Source organism: Lissotriton vulgaris, chromosome 2_1 (genome assembly GCF_964263255.1).
Source record: "Lissotriton vulgaris chromosome 2_1, aLisVul1.2, whole genome shotgun sequence".
Classification (NCBI taxonomy): Eukaryota; Metazoa; Chordata; class Amphibia; order Caudata; family Salamandridae; genus Lissotriton; species Lissotriton vulgaris.
The window spans coordinates 2,026,877,658-2,026,900,213 of NC_141687.1; the positions used below are offsets into that span (position 1 = coordinate 2,026,877,658).

The 22,556-nt window shown below is 44.8% G+C and overlaps 1 protein-coding gene across 1 annotated transcript in view; it reads right to left on the reverse strand.

The window, feature by feature from the left end:
- LOC147733678 (transient receptor potential cation channel subfamily M member 7-like) overlaps nucleotides 1-22,556 on the reverse strand; it is a 1,990,815-nt gene that overhangs the window by 1,260,122 nt on the left and 708,137 nt on the right. Inside the window, exon 14 of the mRNA XM_086958252.1 lies at nucleotides 9,094-9,234. Within this exon, the coding sequence (XP_086814378.1) occupies nucleotides 9,094-9,234 (141 nt within the window). The remainder of the gene's footprint in view (nucleotides 1-9,093; nucleotides 9,235-22,556) is intronic.

The window sequence follows — 22,556 nt, forward strand, 5'->3', positions numbered from 1 at the left end:
ATAATCACAATGGTGCATGTCATGGAGAATACATAAGCAAAAAAGACTCAGAGTCACCATCCTCCTCTCATGCTTTGAATGTTTTTTAAACAAAGTAGACATGATTATCATAAAAAAACTCTAAACAGAACACACACAGTGAGCTGCTGCAGAAAACAACTTAAAGGTAAAAGTAGTAGTTTCCTTTGGAAAAATAATCTATCTTTTACTCATTGATTCTCAATAGCAGAGTGAAAAACAGACTAGACTTTGGGCTATGGAGCAGGGACTTTTAAGGACTGCAAGGCGTGGAAGTTTAGAGTAGCAACATAATTTTCCCAGTCCTGTCTATGTAAAATGCTTCTCTAAGAAAAAAATGGAAATGTATTCCATATATTTTTAAACACGATTTGATTAGATGATCAAGTTGCTGAACTCAGAGGATTCCATGAAAAAGACCTCGAGGTTATTGTTCCAATAATCCTCATAAGTATGAAGACAATGGAAATCCCACACAGGTGAAGCTAGATTTCAGGTGCCTCTCTCTGGGAGAAAGTTACTTCAGCATCGCTTCAACTGTAACCCTGTAGCACAAAACTATACAGCAGAAGCTCAAGATCTTACTTGCCAAAGAACCCTCCGCTCCTCTCACTCCTAGGATCCAGACTCAAACGCCGCCTGCACGCCGCAGGTGAGCATGCTCTCCACCGCTGCATATCTGTACGTGCTCCTCTAGCTCCTGCGGTCCAAACCTAAAAGCCGCCAGCATGCCATGGGTGAGCACGCTTTTCACCACGGTGTATCCGTAGCCGTGTCCGTTATTTCCTTCTTCCTTTGAATCTCCTTTCAGCAGCGGTACACAGAGAGCCACCAGGTCAGCTCCCTAGCAAGACCTCCGCTCCACGCAATTCAATTCCTCCACTCCGCTTCAGTCATGAACACCGCAGGTGAACGTACTTTCCGCCGTGGCGTGTCAGTTTCTTTTTTTACATTTAAAGACCGCTCAGAGAGATCATTTTGCGGCATACATCTACTCCATGCCTCCTCTGCCAGTCGACCACTACTTCCACCGCTGTTCTCCCCATTCCGCTACACCCGAAAACTTAGCGGGTGGTGACCACTGGGGAGCTGCTCACTCACACTTCCGAAGTACGGACGCCACCTTGCCTCCCTACCGGCGGGGGCAGTGCCGATGTGTGTGCTATTGAGCGTCCGGGCTCACAGTCAGGGCTCGAACAGTGTGAGGATGGCAGCTGCGGAGAGGCTGCGGAGCGGAGACTTTCTGGTCAGTTTCTATTCTTTTGTTACAATACTTCTGCCGCTGGACAGAGACTGAGAAAACTGTGAGAGAACTGCTCTATTTTCGAGGCCCCGGTGAGTGTGCGAGGGGCAGGCTCGTTTGGGGAAAAATTAACTTTCCACAAGAATTTGGTTCTCTCATTTAAAATATTCCGCCACAACGCTTGTAATTTATCGCTTTTTGGGTACAGCAGGATTTTGGTATGGCACCTAAAGTTGCTTGCGGTGGGAAGACAAGAGCTATCGGGGAGGCTGCAGTTGGAACACGAGCAGCATTAGCAGCAAAGAGCGCAAAAGAAAGGTTTGGAAGCGAGCAACAGAAAGCTACTTTGCAGGGCAAAGGCCTTATATAATATGGGACACCCAAGATATCTCAGATTTTCCAAATGGCCGCTGGTAAAAAGGTGACAACATCTCCAATAGCCAGACCAGCGATGACAGAGATGCCTGATTGGTAGCCTTCTGGTGGGGAGCAGATGTTTGAAGGATTGGATTTGGGGGCAACAGGGGGCCTGGTGGTAGAAATGCAAGGCCATGTATCACTGGAAGCGCTTTATAGATCTATTTCTGAGCACAGGTTAGAAACACAGGCAGAAAATTTAAAAACACATCCCGCCTGTAGGAAGGTGCAAAATACAGTGAGACGGTTGGCTAAAAAAATGCAACGACTTTACTGAGAGAATGGCGGAAGCAGAGACTCGTATATCATTGCTAGAAGAACAGATGGTGGCACAAAGGGACGCTGTGGCAGACATAAAAGACAATAAGGATGATGGGCATGATTAGTAAGTCGATTTGGAAAAATCGCCTGCGCCGCAATAATCTGCGCATTTTACGTGTGCCGGAAGGACTTGAGGGGCAAGATGCCCGAAAATTCGTAGATGAGTTGTTTGTGGAAGCGCTCCCTGAGTTGAAAGAATGGAAATGGGCACAGGAAATCCAACGGGCGCATAGATTTCTGTTTCGGCAATGACCAGCAAGGAATGGGCAAGCGGCGCAGCAGCCGCTGGCCATTTTGATTTCTCTCAATAATTTCTTGGCCCGGCAGGCATTGTACGATCTGGCTAGGCCGGATAGGAAGAGAACTGGTAAGGGGACCCAATTTTTTGTGAGACCTGATTACTAAAAAAGATGGCAGCTGCGGCAGTTGATTACTCCTTTTCAAGCAAAGGGCGTCCAAGTGTTTCCATTACAGCCAGCTACTCTAATGACTGTCAATAAGGGCAAGATACGTTTTTTCACTTCTGAAATTCTAGCCAAAGAATATCTCCAATCTTTGGGATGAGTAACATCATTTCGGTGGCCCAGGCAGCAAAGTTGGAGAGTGTGGAGATGTTAAAAAAAAAATCAAAAAAAGAGGGTGTAGTATGCAATGATGTGGCATTAACTTTTACCTTTTTCTTTAGTCGCATATTTCAAAAAAGGATACGGGAAGGGTGAGCACCAAGTGGGCTATTCACCGAGCATCACAAGAGCGATTGGACCTACGGGCTCTATGATGGGGGAGGGCCTCGGGGGTGGGGGGCTCTTTTGGAGTGGTGGTGGGGGGTGTAGAGGGTCACTTCGGGAGTAAAGAGTTGGGTGGGAATCTGTTAAAGGGGACAAACTCAGTACATAGTATGTGTTATAGGAATGATAGGACATATCTTTATATATTGATGGCTATGAGATATCTACATAGTAATGGCAGATAGGAGGCTGCATATATACATGTACATTTAATGTTTGTGGGCTGAATAATGTCCTCAAGAGGAAACGTGTTATAGCCGATTTGCAGTTAATAAATCCAGATGTTCCCTGGCCTAATCGAAGGATATTATCTGAGTCGGGCTTCACATTGTTAACAACCTCCAGACAATCTACCATGAACAGTGGGGTGGCGATCCTGGGGTGCCGCGGTATGGTAGGTACGGGTAGAGAGAAGGTAGATAATAGGAGGAAGTGGGCCATTAAGGAGTGCATTGTAGGGAGCACCAAAACCGTGTTCTGTACAGTATATGGCTCAAATTTGGATGAGGCTGAGCCTTTGGAGTTTTTGAATGTTGAGCTGGCACTCTGGGGGACCCCATTGATATTATCTGGTGGTTTTAATATACATGGGGATGTACAGATGTGGGACCCTTATTTCATAAAGTATACTGGGCTTAAGCCCAAGGTATTTAGGGCTCTGCGGCAGTTGTTGCAGAATCATGGACTTGTTGATGGCTGGACCGCTGTGAATCATGGGGATCAGCGGTACACATTTTATTCATCTCCACACAATCAGTTTGTTCGGTTAGACGACATCATTTTACCTCGGTCGATGACCGTCGGTTCAAAGATGCAGGTATGGCCCTGTATTACATCGGATCATGGGCCCGTGATATTGGATCTTGTCAGCTTCAGCCTTCCATGGGAACAGCGATCCTTTACATTCAATATAAAACTTCTACGAGACGAGGAATATATTCGAATTTGGGCTACACTGTTCTTGGAGAGCAACAGAGAGTCGACTACCGTACCAATGGTCTGGGATTCATTGAAAGCTGGTCTACGGGGTGAAACACTTAGCTATGGGTGGGCTAAGCAGAGACGACAGAAGGAACAAATGCTGGGTTTGCTCGAGGAGCTAAAGAAAGCTGAGTGGGAACTCATACAAGCGGTTAGAGCAAATGTTGATAGTTAAGAAGCACAAACGAAGACTGCATGTTGTAAGGCTAAGATCAATGGGGTTTGGAGTCAGGAAATTGCAGCTCAGTTTAAAACATAAGGAAGAAAGATATGAATACGGAGAAGCAACTGGCAGATGTTTAGCTCAGAGAATGCGGGGCAGACAAGTTGCTCAGCAAATTGAAATTCTTGAAGATGACAAAGGGGGCACAGTTGAGACCATGGAAGGTATACTGGATGTATTCCATTCTTATTATAAAGAGTTATGTACTCAAGATCCAGTTGAGCAGGATAATATAGTGTGGTTTTTACAGAATTTTGATTTAACCGAGCTTGGGCTAGCAGAACTGGAAGTGCTAGAAGCCCCCATTCACTATGTTAGAATTTCAGACAGCATTAGATGGACTATCGCCAGGGAAAGGGGCAGGGCTGGATAAACTTCCATTTGAGACATACTGGATAGTTTTTCCTATTATAAAAGGAAGATATGCTGGCTACTTTTATAGAGGCTCAGCATGGGAACCCGCCACCATCTTGGGATGATGCCAATATTGTGATTTTTAAAAAGAAGGATAAGCCTCCCAGGCTGCCGGGGTGATATAGACCCATATCGTTAATAAATGCTGATGGCAAGGTGTACTCAAAAATCCTCGCAACTCGGCTGCCGCAAGTTATATCCCTTGGTATCCAGATATCAGCATGGCTTTCTGCCCGGTAGGAGTACCGTTAATCATTTACATAGGGTTTTAGCGCTGTTAGATTAAGCTACTGTACAGCAAAAGCATATACGTTAACTTTTTTTAGATGCTGAAAAAGCATTTGACAGCGTATCGTGGTCGTTTATTTTTGCTACAATGCGAAAGATGGGGTTTGGACCTCATTTTTTGAAAGCGCTACAAACTATGTATAAACGTCCACTGGCTCAAATTTGTGCAATGGGGAAGGAGTCATCTTTTGTATATATAACTAGGTGCCCCTGTTCGCCTTTACTTTTTGCTATCTATATAAACCCACTGTTGCAATTGCTGGAAACAAAAATGGCATACAGTCAATGGTAGTGGGGGAGCACCAAGTGCGTGTCCTTGCTTAGGCTGATGATATAGCGGTAATAACATCTGATCCAGAGCTAGCGTTAAGGGAGATGAGAACCAGACAACAGTTTGGGGAAGTTGCCGGGTATAAGTTTGCACTGAGGCACTCTGTCCGGGCGAAGTTCGTGTTACACCAGATGCGAGATATTTGGGAACAAAGATTAGGATGTCACTCCAAGAGATTGTTGAAGTTAATTGGGCAGACATAATATCCTCGGCAAGAAGACAATTGGAAAAGGTTGAGTGTCTCCATTTATCAATGGTAGGGCTATGTAATGTTCTAAAAATGTACATTCTCCCTAGGGCAATGTATTATATTAGGACGGTATCACTGGAGCTCACACGATTGCAATTATCACAGTTACAGTCTCTTGCAGATAGATTTATATGGGGCCAAAAGAAAACTTGGGGTGCTTTAAAGTATATGTAGCTACCATTAGTACATGGGGGGTAGGGGGTGCCGAACTTTACATTTTACTATTTAGTTTGTCTTTTACAGAACATGCAGTATTTGGTGATTGGGATGGATGGTAACCATTTGAAGCTCCTAATATATATCAAATGTTGGTGGGGACTCCGGCAAGAGAGGCCTTGTTTAAGTTTTATGAACCAAGTTACTTTAAAAGAACGTAATTTAAAATAGCCTGTGCTGCACATAAGGCGTGAAAGGTGATACCTAAAATTATATCTATAAGCCGTATAGGTTATTATACACCTGGGATACAAAGATGCTAACCTGGAGGGATAAGGGGATATGACACCTAGGGGACATTATAGTGCAGGGATAATTGTTTCTTTCTCAGATTTAGTCGAACAATACAAGCTATCTAAGAATAATTTTTTCAAATTTTTGCAAATTTGTGATTTTATTGTCAAACATTGTAGATACCCGCCTATACTATCTAATTATTTAATAGAGGCTTTGATACAAAAGAGTTAAGATTGGGGTACTGTATGATATATTGTTGGGAGACTCAACGGGATGACATTGAGATGCATGAAGCAAAGTGGAGCGAACAATTTGGGAATACTGGCTCCTATGTACAACAATCAATAGATATGGCCACTGAAGTCATGTTGACTGCAAATTTACGTACTCAACATTATAAAACTTTATTTAATTTATATTATACCCCTGTGAAAATAATTAAGTGGGGTGGGCTCCGCGATGGGAAATGTTTTAGGTGTCAGGCAGAGAAAGCAGATATTGTACATATATTTTTTAATTGTATAGTCTTAAAACAGTTCATAAGGAGCATCTCAGAATTTTTATCACAAATTACAGGGGTCAATGTGTGTATTTCTAGAGAGATAATGTTAGTAAGAGTGGGTGAGGGTTCTGAACCCACTCGGAGTGGTTATCCTTTTCGTTATTTTTTTATTTATGGCTACTGCTGTTGCCCGACTATGTGTCGCTTCTATGTGGCTTCAATCAGAGGCGCCCACATATGAAATGTGGCATGCAAAGTTTTACAATGTATTTAATTTGGAATTCAGCTTGTATTATATAAAATCGCACAGGAAGAAACAACTAGGGATGAACATCTGGCAGCCTATGTTGCAACATATGGAGATGTTGATATGAAATTTAATGGTTCTTTGTACATGTGTGTTCTTTTTTGTTGCTTTTTTATGCCATCTATGTTTTGGTGTTATCATTTGCAATATTGTAATATTCCTACATGAATGATTTAAAGGATCGATGTATACATTTTATATGCTATATACTGAACAATAAAGTATTAAAAAAAAAGTATGAAGACAATGGCAGGGCATAAATACCTGAGCATGCCTTACCTACAGACTCAAGCTACACATCATTAACAAGGTCAAATACAGCACTAACTCAATGGGTGTTTTAAGTATCACTGTTGAGACTGGTTGTTAATCTGTAGTATGACTGTACTGCTGTCAACAGGATCGAAACGTGATTGGCATATAATTCGTTTTATTCTTTAAAGGCCAAATGAACCAAAATAATTAAAGAATAACTTACTTACCTTTATTACAGTATTTGTTAAATAAAAATGTAGCTTCCTTCAGAGACATATTTGAACCACGTTCCTGGTACCTGGTGTTGCCCTGCAGACAAAGCTGCATATCTGAGAGACGCCACTGGAAGTGATGAAGAAGGGCCATAATAGTCATTACATGATCTGATGATGTCAGATCAACAATTGTTCTATGCTCCAGAGGCCAATAATTGAATATTGCTGAACCAAACATATAACACTGCAATCAATTAACACCCACTAAAAAGGGAAGGTGAGAGAATGATATGAAACCTGCAGGAAGCTGCATGTCCATCAGAGAGAATGTTAAAGAAAACAAGTATCTTAATTCATACTTAGTGCAGATTCCACTTCAACACAACCTTTAAATGGAGTTAGGCTGATATATAGGTGGTAGTAAGTCCTGCATCTAAAAGTTCCGTAGAATAGTCCTGGAATTCAGAGTAGTGAAGTGCCTTTAGGGAAAACATCTGTTTATGTTTCTTGTGATGGGATATCCTTTCCAGGGAATAGCTTTTCAATGGGGCTTTCTATCTGCAATTCCAGTAACTGAAAGCAGCAAAAAGAACTTGGATTCTGGCCTGCAAATATTCAAATAGTGCATTTGAGCCAATATTGTGATTCTTGCCAAGACACCACATGCTATAAGGGTATAGGTTCCTAGGCATTATCTGCCAGAAACCCTGCTCTCTTTACTTCAAATCCAATGACTCTGGGAAAGGGGTACAGTTCTAATGAATTCCAGTTTTTGGGAGGAAACATTTTAAAATAAAAAAATAAATACAGAGACCCCTCTCTGTGCCTCTGGGCCCCAAATTTGTTAGGTGTTGAGAAACCGATCCGCTGCTACTGGCTCGTATTGTGCCTACTGCATCACTTTCAGTGGTGTCTCAGGGGTCTAGAGTGGAATGCACAAAGAAACACCTATTATTTGTGTAATGCCATTACTTTTAAAAGGTTCCAGACCCAGTTCCACATCTGGGAAGGAGTTTGCATAATTAATCTGCAGGAAAGAGTAAGTGATAAATTATAGTCTGAAAGGAACCACAGTGAATTACCGGCTGTTAAAAAGCACAGGTGCTAACATTTATATATATCATCTTTTTGTATCAATCTGTCTGCTTGAGTAGGAGGGTTATGCCCAGGCATTCTTTCCTACTCCCTGTGCCTACTAACGTTACAATCAGCCTGATTCATGAAAGGTAATTGCGCTCGCAAAGGGCCAGATTCTCAGAATCTGGCCCTTTGCGAGTGCAATTTTTGCATTTGGGATTAATCATCCCAAATGCAAAACTCGGTAATAGCGAATTCGCAAATTTGCAAGGAATTACATTTAAGGAATCTATATTTGAGATTCCTTAAATGCAATTCATCATCCATATTCAAATTGCGAAATCGCAATTTCGGGCCGCTATTTACCGCGAGGTCAAACCTCGTGGTAAATAGCGAAAACTCAGAAAAATGCTTTTAAAAGCATTTTTCTAAGTTGCATGTTGCACACACACATGTCCTTTGGACATGTGTGTGCGCAACACCTGTTTAAATTAGCATTTAAGGGGTGCTACAGTGTGTCCTCTGGACACCCCGGCACCCTTTAAATCGCTATCTTATTTGCGATTAGCTAATTGCTAATCGCAAATAAGGAATACTCCCCATTCATTCCTATGGGCCTTTCCCATAGGAATGAATGGGGAGTTATTCCTTATTTGCGATTAGCAATTTGCTAATCGCAAATAAGGAATCTGTAGGAATCGCAAAAAATATTGCTATTCCTACATGAATCCCGTTTTGCGAGTCTGGAATAGCGATTCCTTGTGAATCGCTATTTCAGACTTGCAAAACTTCCCAATGATGAATCAGGCTGAATGGGTTTCTTGCTGCTTGCAATCCAATGCAGGAAAGGTGGGGGCAGAGAGGGTACATGGCCTCAACAATAATAAAATACATTTTATAGAATGCGTTTGGCATGGCCAGGATTCCTTCCCTGCCAATATGCTTTATCATGCAGACATTTCGACATAATATTTCTGGTGACTGATGATACTAAAATGGAAACTGCATACCCGATTGCCACCGCTGAGATTGTTGTATATAATTCGAAAGCGCTTTCTGGTATATGTGCATCTGTATGTTCCTCCCATGAGATATTCAATTACCAGTCCAACATCAATCAAAGTCATTTTATATCCTGGTGGAAGATTTCCCTAAAAGTATAAATAATTCTAATTAAAACAGAACATGAATATAGCAATACATGCAATGTATCTGCACTAGCATAGTTATTTTTGGGCTAAACAATCCGGTTTTCCTTTTAAAATGTGTGTGTAGAAATTTCTATTTGCGGTCCAAAACACATTTCAATTCACAATTTGACAGTCTATACAAAAGTTGCTTTATACTTTCTACGAACTATAAGAATTTATTTACAATGCCAGTTCAAAAATACATTATTTACTTGATTTGCTCTGCAAAACAGAAAGTTGGTTAATAACACACTACTTTAAAAGTAGCTTCAAGCACAAGTCTAACTTCAAGATTCAAAAACAAAAATAACAAATATGTATACCATGTATTGGGGAGGTTTATCGGATGTAAAAAATAAACATGATAATCCAGAATAAGGGTTATTACCATTCAAGTGCCCATGGTAAGGAAAAATCTTAGCTGCACAGTGCCCCCCAGCATGTCAGAAAAAACGTGTTTAGACGTGCTTACGGGAAACTATATTTGTCTTCAAATCTCTGTTCAGGTGACTCCACTCATATTCAGGTATTCCTCATCTGGAGGAAAGTGGTAGGTAATATCAAAAAGCATAGTACCATATTGTCTAGGAAGAATAAGATGTGATGTGCTACGAATTTAACATTATGATAATCAGCACCAATTTAAGATTTGAGGTTTTGATTAGCCCATTAATCATGTAGGGACTGATGAAGATCTTTTTACTTCTGAAATGTGCCGCTGCCACCAATACAAGTGAACTTTGAATTAAGGATGAGAATCCTACAATATCTAAACAAGGGACGTTAATTATTATTATTTTTTTAAATCAGCTGAAACAAAAAAATATGTAAACTGCAACTCAAAGGCACACATCTAATTACACTATTGGAGTTCAATAATTATAAGATGGAAGACTAACAACTTGAAAGGGAAATGATGCTTTCCCTGTAAGCATCTGTTCACAGCATGTAGTGCTGTACAGGCCCATGATGTGCTTACGAATTTACACCATTGATGGTGAAGCCCAGTTCGTGAAACAGCTTTATAGTGGCTTTGTTGTGAACGCTCTTACGTTGCACTCTTTATCAGCCAATCATCCAGGTATGGGAATATATTGATGTCCTGTCTTCACAGGTGCACAGCCACTACTGCAAGGCATTTCATCAAAACTCTAGGTTCAGTGGTGACCCCAAAGGTCAGCACTTTTGAACTGATAGTGTTTGCCACTTACTACAAACCAGTGGTAGCACCGATGTGCAGCGTGAATCAGGATGTGGAAATAAGCAATTTTGAGGTCGAGTGCAGCCATAAAAGAGCCGTGCTGTAGCAGCGGAATGACATCCTGGAGAGGGAAAAGGTAGAAATGTAATACCAAAATGTACTCATCGAGGGGTTTGAGGTCCAAAATGGGCTTGATGGGCCGGTCCTTCTTGCGAATGATAAGTAGGGGGCCAACAACCGGAACCCTGTAAGTGTTCTGGTGAAGAAGCTATAGTCCCTTTGAGAAGGAGCACCTGAACCTCTTCCCGAAGAAGGTGTTGATGTTCTGGGAAGGACGTGTCTGCTGGGTGGTACGTTGGGTGGTGTGAAATTGAGCTCCAGACAGTAACAATGTTGAATGATGTCTAATACCCTCTGGTCTAATGTGACGTGGTGCCAGGTGGGGAAGAATATCTAAAGTCATCCCCATACAAGTATTTTGTGGTTGATGGGGGAGAAGTGGCATGTCATTGTTGGGTTGCGGCTGCTCCTTTGGGGGAGCAACCTTTGCCTCTATTCATGGCATTGCTATTTCATTAATTACCTGATGCTAAAAGGATGAACAGGCTTCAGGGAGGTGGTTTTGTAACCTCCACGATAAGCTGAGCAGCAAAAGGACGGCAATGGGAGTGGACGGGCACAAAGCCTTCTCCTCCGTCTGTGTCTTTATCTACTCTAACACCTCTTCAACCTAGGGCCCAAAAAGATGTTCCTCCGTCAAAGGGCAGCTCAAAGAGATTTGGTTGAATATCTGACTTGAAGCCGGAGACATGGAGCAAAGCGTCTCTGCAGAGGAGGATGCTGCAGCTAATGACTCGAGCAGTCGTGTCAGCAGACTCTAAGGCACATCTAATGGTGGTGTTTAAGATAAGCTTGCCCTTCAAGATGATATAGGATGAGTGGTCCTCAGACCAATAGATCAATAGGGTAAAATTAATTTACAGTTTCATTTTCCAATATGAGCTCAAATTATTTCTGCGCTCCTAGGGAGAACCATGCTTTCGCAAAATTAGAGTAAAAAGGATGTGTAGCCACTGTATTTGGTATGAAAAACACTTTAAATGTATTACAATTCATAAATTTCAGTCAAGAATGTTATTAAAAAATGGTTGCTCCCGAGGAGGAACGTGCAGAAAGAGAGGAAGTGTTCAAGATGAAGTGAGTGAGTGGGAAGATAATCCCAAAAGTTGAGATAAAGGAAAAAGTTGAAACGTTTCGTGTGTGATTGATTAAAAGTATCAATCTTGATGGTCTGGCCCAGCAGTAGTTTGCATGGTCTATTTTACATCATTTCTTTACAATCACAGATTGTATTTTTGCTGCATGTAAAACTGAAGTGGTGGATGGGTCCAGGTGTGTAGTTATATAGTCGTCGACGTTTTGACTTGGCTTGTGGCACATAGGGTAGTAGGGCCTTGGCCTGCAAGTCTTCTTCAGGACAGGAATACGGAGGCAACCAACAAGTGGTTTGAAAACCTCTTCTGATGGCAAAGAAGGGGGAGTTAATAGTACACTAAACAAGCTAACAAATCCGAAGGGGGGGGGGGGGTTGGTTTCCCTGTACATAGGTGCAGAGGATTACCCGCACGTGTGCTGGCGGGGGTAGCAGTTCAAATCGTAGCGCCGGAGTGGTATTTTCAATGTCCAACGGCTCTTTTTTACTGGAGTATTTATTCATGCACTTCGTAAGCCCCAGGGTCAATCCATAGACAATTGAATTGTGCGGTATCTGTTGGAGGGTAAGGTCACATATTTAGTAGTGTCATTGCCCTGATAATTGACTATCATCATAGTGGGAAACACGCTGTTTGTGACAAAGGATGTTGTGTGTCACCAAATAGGTCCAACATGATAGTGCCATGGGCACCAAATAATATTGTTCGATGCGCCAATGATTGGTGGACTGCGCTGTGACACGCTTGCTAGCAGCAACTATGTGCTCGCTTTCCTTATCAGGCAGAGAGGCGTCACCGATACATTGTGCAATGGGTCATTTGCGTAAGGTATGCACTACGAGGAAATCAGGAGGGAGTTGGCCCTGAATGTAGAGAGGGGTCTCATGGTGAAGCCTTATACTGCTTATTAACCCAGGCGGGTTAGGGGGCACGGGAAGGTGGGGAGCCTTAACCGGTTCCTTCAAAATGTCATAAGCAGGCTTGAGCATTCCTTTATACATGGGCAGGTACTGCCTGGAACGGTGGACGAAGGGAAGAATTTCAAAGGTCAAGTTCTTTTAAGGGGGCCCTTGTGCATATCCCCCTATAGTATGATGCAGCCCTACCTAGGAACTCCTGATAGGATGGAGTGTCGCCTAGAGGGGAAGGGTTGGCAGTGAACAGGTGAGGATCCAAATCCCCTGGGGGATGCACATCGTATGAATCCCACGGGTCTCCTTGTGGGAACATGTGAAATCGTATCCCAGCCCCTGTCATGTTCACCCACTTTGGAATGTGGTGCCCCTGCTGTATATATGAAAGTGGATCAGGTAAAGAAGCAGGTGGGGGTGGTGATGCTGGAGGACTAAGTTGTGTGGTGGGGAGAACAGGCAGTAGAAGCTCAGGAAGAGGACTGGTGGCCTTGCTTTTCCAACTACTTGGGTGGTGGTGGGAGCTCCAGTGCGTCCTCAAAGCTAAGCTGGCTCTTTAATGACTGAGTGCCTGACGCTGGAGGCTTTGAAAGAATTGGGTCCGGCTGGTGTTGTCTGACAATACGTCTCTGGCGCGCATCAGGTTTGTCCTGCAGTTTTTCGAGGACCAGTTTGATGAGCCCGAAGGCAACAATCGATAATAAATTCTTTTGCACTAGTGTCGATTCGGATTTCAACACTGATGGTTTGGGATTTTAAGGTAGGTTTGGAGCAGATTTGGATGCGGGTAGCGCTGAAGAAAAAGTTACTTACCTTCGTTAAAAATATATCTGTAAGAGACATAGATTAGTTAAGGATTCCTCACCGTAGAATTACCCCCAGGAATCAGAATGGATCTGGAGAACTTTTTCCTCAGCAGTACCTCTGCACGTCGATAGGTGGCGTTGGTCGACTCCGCATTAATAGTGGACGTCGTGGTCGCCGGAATGACGTTGCGGTATCTACTTAGACGCTGCCCTCGCATGCTGACGGCAGCTCTTTACACGACATTCCATGCCAGAAGCGCAGAGCCATGCAAGACACTGACCACTGGTGCACGAAAACTAGGGCCCTGAAAGGGAGTCCCTTTCTCTAGAAGTCAGTTCGCAGAATGGGGAGGATGGGTGGGATGCTGAGGAATCCATCACTAATCTATGTCTCTTACAGATGTATCATTAATGAACGTAACATGTTCATCTGAAACAGACAATTAGTTATGGATTCATCACCTTAGAATAGATACCCCAGCAATACCAACCCCGGCGGTGAGTCTGCAAACCAAGTTCACACCAGAAAGTCCTGGAAAACCGAACGGCCGAAGAAGCAGTCTCTCCAGACCTGGCTGTCCAGGCAGTAGTGTTTGGTAAACGTGTGCAGCGAAGCAGGTATATACCGTTTTAGTGAAGGGACGCCTCCCTGCCAAGATAACATTACAAACTTCAGGAGGAAGGTCGAAAGCTGTGAACTGCCGCCGCTCAATCTTGACGCAAGTAGGTGGAGGCTGGATAGGTTCAGGTGGAGAACAGAAGATCTTCCGGAAGAGGCAATCTGATTGGAGGATCGATGGCCATGTATAGCAGCTCAGGATACCAGACTCTTCATGCCCAATCCGGAGCCAAAAGAATGACTTGGGCCCGGTCGCGCTTGATCTTCTTCAGCACTCTGGACAGAAGTGGTATAGGCGGAAAGTAATTTAGAAGACAGCAACTCTACTCGTGATGAAAAGAGTCACCTAGCGAGTGCCGCCTTGGAAATCCAACGTGCAGAACTGCTGACATTGTGCGTTCTCTTCGGTGGCGAATGGATCGAACCAAGGCTCTCCCCACTGCTGAAAGAGACCTGGCACCACCTCCAAGTGAAAATGCCATTCGTGATCTATCATGCAACTGCGGCTGAGTTTGTCCGCTCTGGCGCTCAGAGAACCTGCCAGGTGTTGAACCACCAGGAGTATGCTCTGATGGCGGAGAACCTCTTGACATAGGGTCCACGATCCCACCCCGCCCTGTTTGTTGCAGTACCACATGGCAGTGGTGTTGTCCGTGAACACCTGCACTACTCTTCCCCGGACAGAGGGAAAGAATACCTTTAGTGATAGACGAATCGCCCAATGCTCCAAAAGGTTGATGTGGAGCCCGGACTCCGCCGGAGACCAGAGGCCTCTGGCCTCTGCCTCTCACATGTGGCCGCACCACCCCAGAAGGGCTGCATCCATCACCACTGTAAACTCTGGTTGGGGAAGGGAGAGGGATCTGCCATTGACCCAATCCTGGTTCGTGAGCCACCACTGCAATTGGTGAGCAGTGCCCTCCGAAATCTGGATGCAATTGGACAGATTCCCCTGATGCTCTGCCCACTGGAACTTCAGATCACACACCAGAGCCCGCATATGCCACCTGGCATGATCCACCAACAGGATGCAGGAGGTCATGAGGCCCAGCAGCCTCAGGGTCATTCTGACAAACCCGGGCTAGAGGCTGAAAGATCGGAATCCTAGCCTGAATATAACGGACTCACTGCTCGGGAGGATAATCCCGAAACTGCGATGTGTCCAGAACCACTCCGATGAAAAGGAGTTTGAGAGGGAGCCAGGTGTGACTTCAGCATGTTGATAGTTTACCCCAGCGAATGCAGGAGGTCCGCCGTAGTCTGGAGGTGGGAGACGACTGCCTGAGGCGATCACGCCTTTAACAGCCAGTCATCGAGATAGGGGAAGACTGAAACCCCTGATCTGCGCAGATGAGCTGCAACCACCGCCATCACTTTCGTGAACACCCGAGGGGCGTGGGTAAACTGAAAATGCTCGTGGCCTAACGTGAACCTCAAGTAACGCTGGTGCGCCCGCAGGACGGGGTTGTAAAAATAAGCGTCCTGCAAGTCCAACGCTCCCATCCAGGATCGAGAGCAGACAGGACCTGAGCCAGAGTCAACATCTTAAGCATCTCCTTCTGGAAGAAGCGTTCGACGATCCTGAGATCCAAGATAGAACGCAGGCCCTTGTCCTTCTTGGGCACCAGAAAATAGTGGGAATAACAACCACAACCTGCTTCTGGGACAGGAACGCGCTGAATGGCTCCCTTGGTCAAGAGAGCTGTAGCTTCTTGTTGGAGAAGGACCAGGGGATCGTCCGACATGCGATGGAATTGAGGTGGCATGGATGGAGGGGTAGTCTTGAAGGGTAGGTGGTAGCCTCTCGGACTAGCTGCAAAACCCACCTGTTCGACGTGATGTTGAGCCAGTGGGGGAGGTCCGACTAGGAGGGTTTGGAGGCTGCTGAAGAGGGTGCGCTGGTGGACTGGCCCGCTCGACCGGTAGATATACGTCCTCGGCCATGCAGAGTTTGGACAGCTTGTGCAGGCCTGTGGCTCTGGGCGGAACGTGGCTGGGCACCCCTTCCGTAGCCATGATAGGGGCGAAAAACAGACTGTGCCGGACGGGAGGTGGAAGTAAGGCCCATGGATCTGCCGTAGCCCTGGAATCCTTAAAGCGCTCGAGCGCATTGTCTTGCCATGTCACCAAACAGACGACGGCCATCAAAGGGCATGTCCAAAAGCGTTGCTTGTACATCCCCTGAAAAAACAGTGGCCCTCAACCAGGTGTAGTATCTCGGTGGTACCGATGTGGAAATCGTCCTGCCCAGTGAGTTGGCGGTGTCCAGCCCACACCGGATGGTGAACTTCACTGCGTCTCTCCTTTTGGCAACAGCACGGGAGAGCATGGCCCGGGCCTCCTCCGGGTACTGCGGCAGCACCTGCGCAACTGTGTCCCATACAAAGTGGGAGTAATGGCCCAATAGGCATGTGTGTTCACAGACTGTAGCCCCAAGCTGGAGGAAGAAAACATCTTCCCAAGGTTATCCAGCTTCTTGGATTCCCTATGGACGTGGAGGCTTGGACTACCAAGCTCTCGGGGTAGGATGGGAAGAGAGGAAAATGGGGTCACCCGGGGTTGGGCGGTGGCGTCGGGCAATCATCTTGTCCACAGGGGCCCCTGTGTTGGGGTTGGACCAAGTGCCCAAAAGGATGTCCGTAAGGGCCTCATTGAACGGCAGCAGGGGCTCTGAGGAGGCTGCAGCTGGTTGAAGCACCTCTATCAAAAGGTTAGTCCTGACCACCACCGTAAGAAGCTTGAGGTTTAGGGTCTTGGCTGCCCTACGCAACGCCACTGCGTAAGATGCACTCTCCTCCATAGCCACGGTAGGGGGAGACAGCATGCCAAGGTTTGGGGAGGTGTCCAGATCACTGGCCTCACCCAACTCCTCTCTCCAATCCGGTTCCTCCAACTTGTCTGCAAGAGGGTTCACAGACCCCTCCAAGTCCTCCTCACCCTCTCCTGGGAGCGACTCAGGGCAGTAGGAAACATCAGGAGAGAACAGGGGCACAAATGTACTGGTCGGCGTCTGTGACGTCAATCCGGCGCCATGTCCTCATCGAGGACACAACCGGCTTCAGAGGTGGCAGGGTGTAGTCACTGGATTCGGCGCCGAAGGTGTCACAAGGTCAACAAGCACTGATCTGGATCCAGGCCTGAATCCTTGGGGGCCCTGAAGCCGCTCACATCAAAGGCCTAGAGCCCTCAACCAAGTCCGCGGAGCCTGAGGGTGGGCCGGACAGTCGGGCTGCCCGAAAATAGAATGTAAGGCTTTGAAAAGCTTTGAAACTGGGCAGGAGTCGCTCCAGAAAGGGAGGGAAGGCTGGATAGATCCAACAGGTTACGCGGGCGGAGCTGGAGGACTTCCTTCCGCGTCCCGACGGATGGGGAGAAAGCAAAGATAGACGATGCTTCTTTGCCTTCTTCTTGTGCTTCGACTTACACAAAGACGAAGACTTCGATGGCGAGTGGTGGTGATGGTGGCTCTGCGACCGGTCCCGCGATCTCCCTCGAGGCTGGGATCTCAAACGGGGCGGCAGTCGAAGCGCGACTTCGGGTTGTGGTGGTGCTCAAGGCACCAAAGGCACACGAGGTGCAGGTCTGTGAGGGACATCAGTTTCATCAGTTTGTGACAGGAGTCACAAGCCTTGAAGCTGGTCTGACGTGACATCCATCCGCGCACCAGGAGTCGATCAACTCAAAAAAAGGTGTCGACTAAAGCGAAAAAAACTGGAGTCAAAAAGTGACTCGAGGTACCGCTCTCTCCGGATCTGCGCTGGCTGGTGCGGAAAAAGTAGAACTAACGTCAGCCTGTGAGGGCGGCGTCTAAGTAGATACCGCAACATCATTACGGTGACCACGACACCAACGACGAACGTGGAGTCGACTGACGCCACCTATTGACGGGCAGAGGTACGGCAAAGGAAAGAATTCTCCGCTTCCAGTCTGACGCCTGGGGGTGATTCTAAGGTGAGGCATCCATAACTAATTGTCTCTTTCAGATTGGGTCAGCATCAGGAACATCTACGAAAATGAAGCTGGGTTTGTGACCCGAAGTGGATGGTTGGTACCAAAATCCTGTCTCTGTGGGCCCAGAGCAGCTGATTACTCCTTATGGGTTGAAAGCTGAGAGTGTGAGCAGGGACGAGGGGGAAGAGGAGTGGGAACTATACTCACGACCTGTTAAGCATTGGGAGGTATTCGATCTTTATGTTGGAGATGAAGCTGGTGTGGGGCAAGAAAGCCTCATCAACGGTGACCAATGGGCGCCAGATGGTGTTCTCACTTGAGGTCCTGAGTGACGAAGTCACCTTGGGTGTCTCCGCTGCTACTGCGTGACAGCTCGAGTCGACAGGCCAGGCAGTCTCCAAGGGTCTTTTTCGATGGGAATATCGGCAAGCATCACATGAGGTCTCGGGTGAGAGGCAAAGATTACAGATCTGGTGAAGGTCAGTCCAGGGGTATTTTGCACGACAGAGGGCAGTATACAAAGGGCATCCGTTCCATCACAGGCCAGACGCAGTGAGTGGAGAAAGAAGTAGGGAAACAGGCTCTGAAGGGCGAGACCCCACTGGTGGCCGAAGTTAACCAAGGGCTGCCCGGGACGAAAATAAAGCCGTTGACCAGATACGAGAAAAAGCAAACTCAATCAGAAACAATATCGATGGAGAGATCTACAGCCACATATGCCTTGAACATTTCTTTTTAACTGACTACTGTTTGGTTTATCAGGGTTCAACATAAGTTTGAAATACTGCATAGGATTTTTTTCCAACAGCGAAATTTGCAGTAGTAGATCATGCTTCCTTTCTGGGGACAAGAGAAAGGTTACACCAGTGCTTTCTGCAGCGGAGGATGGTCTGGTAATTAAGTTGGAATCAACAAGACTTCTTTGGTGGACTGGTAGGTGGAGGAACCTTGAACCTCAGTACATTGCTATGCTGTACAATATTTAGTACTCATCTGCCCTTGGTGAGAGTAGAGAAGACAGTCACATACTGCACACGATTAGCCATGTCTGACTTCTGACACACAGGTGACAGTAAAGAAGAGATAACCTCTTACCTTGGAATGGCAAGGGCAACAGCAGAGACATGATACTGGCATGCTGAAACCCAAACCACAATGACAACAGAATAAATGCTGTGATGGAGGTGTTATAATGTGGGTTTGAAAGTCTAGATTGGTGCACCTTTCTGACAGTGGGCATAGGTACACCAAAGATCCACTCACGTCTCATATGGAAATTCAACATTAAGCCTAAGGGTGAAAGCAACGTCTTCACGCGAGGTCCTTTGGCTTCCACTTTAGATCAAGGCGATATTACAGAGCCAAAAGAACAGGTGAAGCCTACTTGACAAGAGAAGAATCAGCCTGTTGGCAATAATGTCAGCTGGCCTCCATGAAGAATGGAGTGGAGTGCCTTAAGTGGTTGCACTGCCAAGAATACATTGGAAAAGGTTGTTTGGATTCCCAGGCAAATCCTTTGACCCAGCACATACAGTCTTCTTTGTCAAGAGGAGTGGTAATAATTGGAGGAGGCACGTGCCCCATACTCACCAACGATACCATCGAAGGTGAGAAATGTTTCTCAGAAAAATGTAATCATATTCTGTTCCCTATTCTATTTAAGCATGCACAATGCTACAAATACAGAGACAGCAAAGGTCCAAAATGTTTAATCAGTCAGTTTAATTAATCACTGCAAACAAAGAAAGGAGTGATTTTGACAATTTATCTGTAGGGATAACCTGTGGAGTGATTAACTGAAATTATCAATTTTGCTTCTCTTAACGTCAGACCTCTTATCACGTCCCTTTATAGCCAATTGGCAACACTGTTCGAAGATGATATTGGTATAGATGTTGGGAAATAAAGTTACCACTGGGATTTGGATTGGTATATAGAAGTATGAAACTCTAGAGGCCGATATCTACAAGCCTCATTGATACCCCCGTAAAGATGAAAAAGATTAAAAGATGCAAAGACCATAGATGAATTGCAAAGACCGCTTTTGACTCATGTAACTGTTAGATCAGGCATTTTGGTGTGTTTTTCCCCTGTATTTTTTGCTTCTGACCTCCTGTTTTTGACTGTTCTGCATTTTATTTTTGCTGGTTTTAGCACTCTGGGCACTTTACCACTGCTTATCACTGCTAAAGTGAAAGTGTTTCCTCTGTAAATTTCGATTGTTTATCCATAATTGCTATAACTGATTTACGGGTGAGACCCGAGGAAACTGCAATGTATGCCCCCAGGGCCTGCAATTCAAATGTTACTAGTGGGCCTGCAGCACTGATTGTGCCACCCACATGAGTATCCCTGCAACCATGTCTCAGACCCGACAACGCAGTGTCTGTGCGTGAAGTTTTGAAAGGCATGGCTGACCTGGCAAAACTTGCCAGGTCCAAACCTTCCCTTTTGCTACATGCAAGGCAACCCTAAGGTATACCCTGTGTAGAGTTGTATAAACAAATGAGAGAGGCCCCTTTAACCAAACCAGGGGATTAGGGTACTTTCAGACAGTAGAAAAAGGAAATCCCTTGGTGGACAAAACTTTCCTAAACTAATCTGTGTGCTCTTCACACAGATTGCAGCCCATGTATTAGAATTTACACCTAATACCAACACCATTGATTACAAGGTAAGTAAATACTGTAAGTTCTTTATTTTTTTGTTAAAATCAGCATCCTAAAATAAATAACAATCAATACTAAAAATTAATTGCCATTAAAAACATAATTCCATTTACATTCAACAGAATTTCATCAAGCTGAATACTAATAGACACTGGGCCACAGGGAGAGACAAAAGACACACTTTTGTTTGTCATAAAATCACACATCAGGGCTAACAATACTTCCTAGCTTTTCCTAGATATGCCCAATATTTCATATCTATTTCCCTTGATTGTGTACAGTAAGGCGTTGACGCGTTTCGATGGTTTATATATGATAGTCCATCTTTATCAAAACAATTATATATGTCTCTCTTTTGATAGGTACTGGTTGGTTGCCCCTTTCGTTTGATTCCTAATCTCATATTAGTCACTCCTCTCATCAGTATCCACAATGTCTTGGACTTTATGACCATGACCTACAGGTTTCCTTAGCTTCCACTGCACCTTGTCTATTTGTTTCTGATGTATTCGCTTCTTTGAGTACAGTACTGTTAATATATTCAGTCCATTAAAATAATTTAAAATCCGGCTCTCATCAGCTTTAAAGCCACATTTGCGTGATCTCTTCTCAGTCTCTTAAATTTACAGCACGGAGATAATCCTTTATCGGACAGATTCACTGCCACCTCGAGGCTATTTCTGTATACAAAGCCTGGGACGGCCGTGTAATTACTGCCTTTTTGAATGATATTTATCGCTCTTGCTCTCTGGGTGCTGTTGGTGCTTTCTCGTGAGTGCTGGTCTCTCCTCGCGAAAACACCTGCACTGTCTTTTTCAAAAAACGCTACCCAATGGGCCGGGTGCAGTGAATATAAAAGGTAGGACATGTACTGGTGTGTTTTACATGTCCGGATAGTGAAATACTGCTAATTTCGTTTTTCACTGTTGCAAGAATTACCTTCCCCATAGAGGTCATCATTGGAGCTTCCTTGTAACCTCTTACAAGTGTAACTTCCAATTGGGGAGAGAAAGAGTTTTTGAGTTTGGGGTCCCTGAACTCAAAATTAAAAAATACATATTTTAGTAGAGTTGGTTATTAAATTGGGTGTTTCAAAATGACACTTTAAGAAAGTGAAAATCACAATCACAAGAGCACAACCCAAGTGTCTATGTAAACATGTGTATAAAGTTTATAGTTTAAGATAAGTGTTCACTAGAAACTCATTCTCTAAAAGACATTATGGTAATACAGGAAATCCTGGATAAACTTAATCTCACTAAGAACATTAATATTTTCACAAAAAAGAATTTCTGTTCTGATTAAATCCTAAATGAAAAACCAACCAGTATTTGGAATAAATTCAATTCAGCTGAATCAAAATGTATTTTCTAATCAAAATGAAATCCTGAATCACAAAAAATAACAGTCAAGTGGTTAGTGAAGAGATGCTTCGCCAAAAACCCAAAGTGACAAGAACCTCCCCTGGGAGTAAGGAATCGACGCATCAAGTTGCTTTTCCAACGCCTCACCTACCATGCACCTATTTTCCTATTTTATTTTGACACACCCGGGATACCTTGTGATAAAAGTGACACAACCATAGTTTCCTATAGACCGAACTATTTTGAACCTTTTACAAGTTATATATTTGCTTGGGTATGTTGGATGTTTGTCGTTTTGGCAGAAAAATGTTATTTTTCTGAACTAGTGTGGTGTCCTTTTGTAGTGTTCACTGTGTTACTGTGTGTATGGAAAAAATGCTTTCCACATTGCTTCATAGATAGGCCTGACTGCTCGTGCCAAGCAACTAAGCGGGTGAGCAGGGGTGATCATGGGTGTGTAACTCCCTCACCATGACTAGAATAAGGGTCCCTACTTAGACAGGGTGGAAGCCACTACAAACTAGAGACTACTATTTCCAATAGTAACA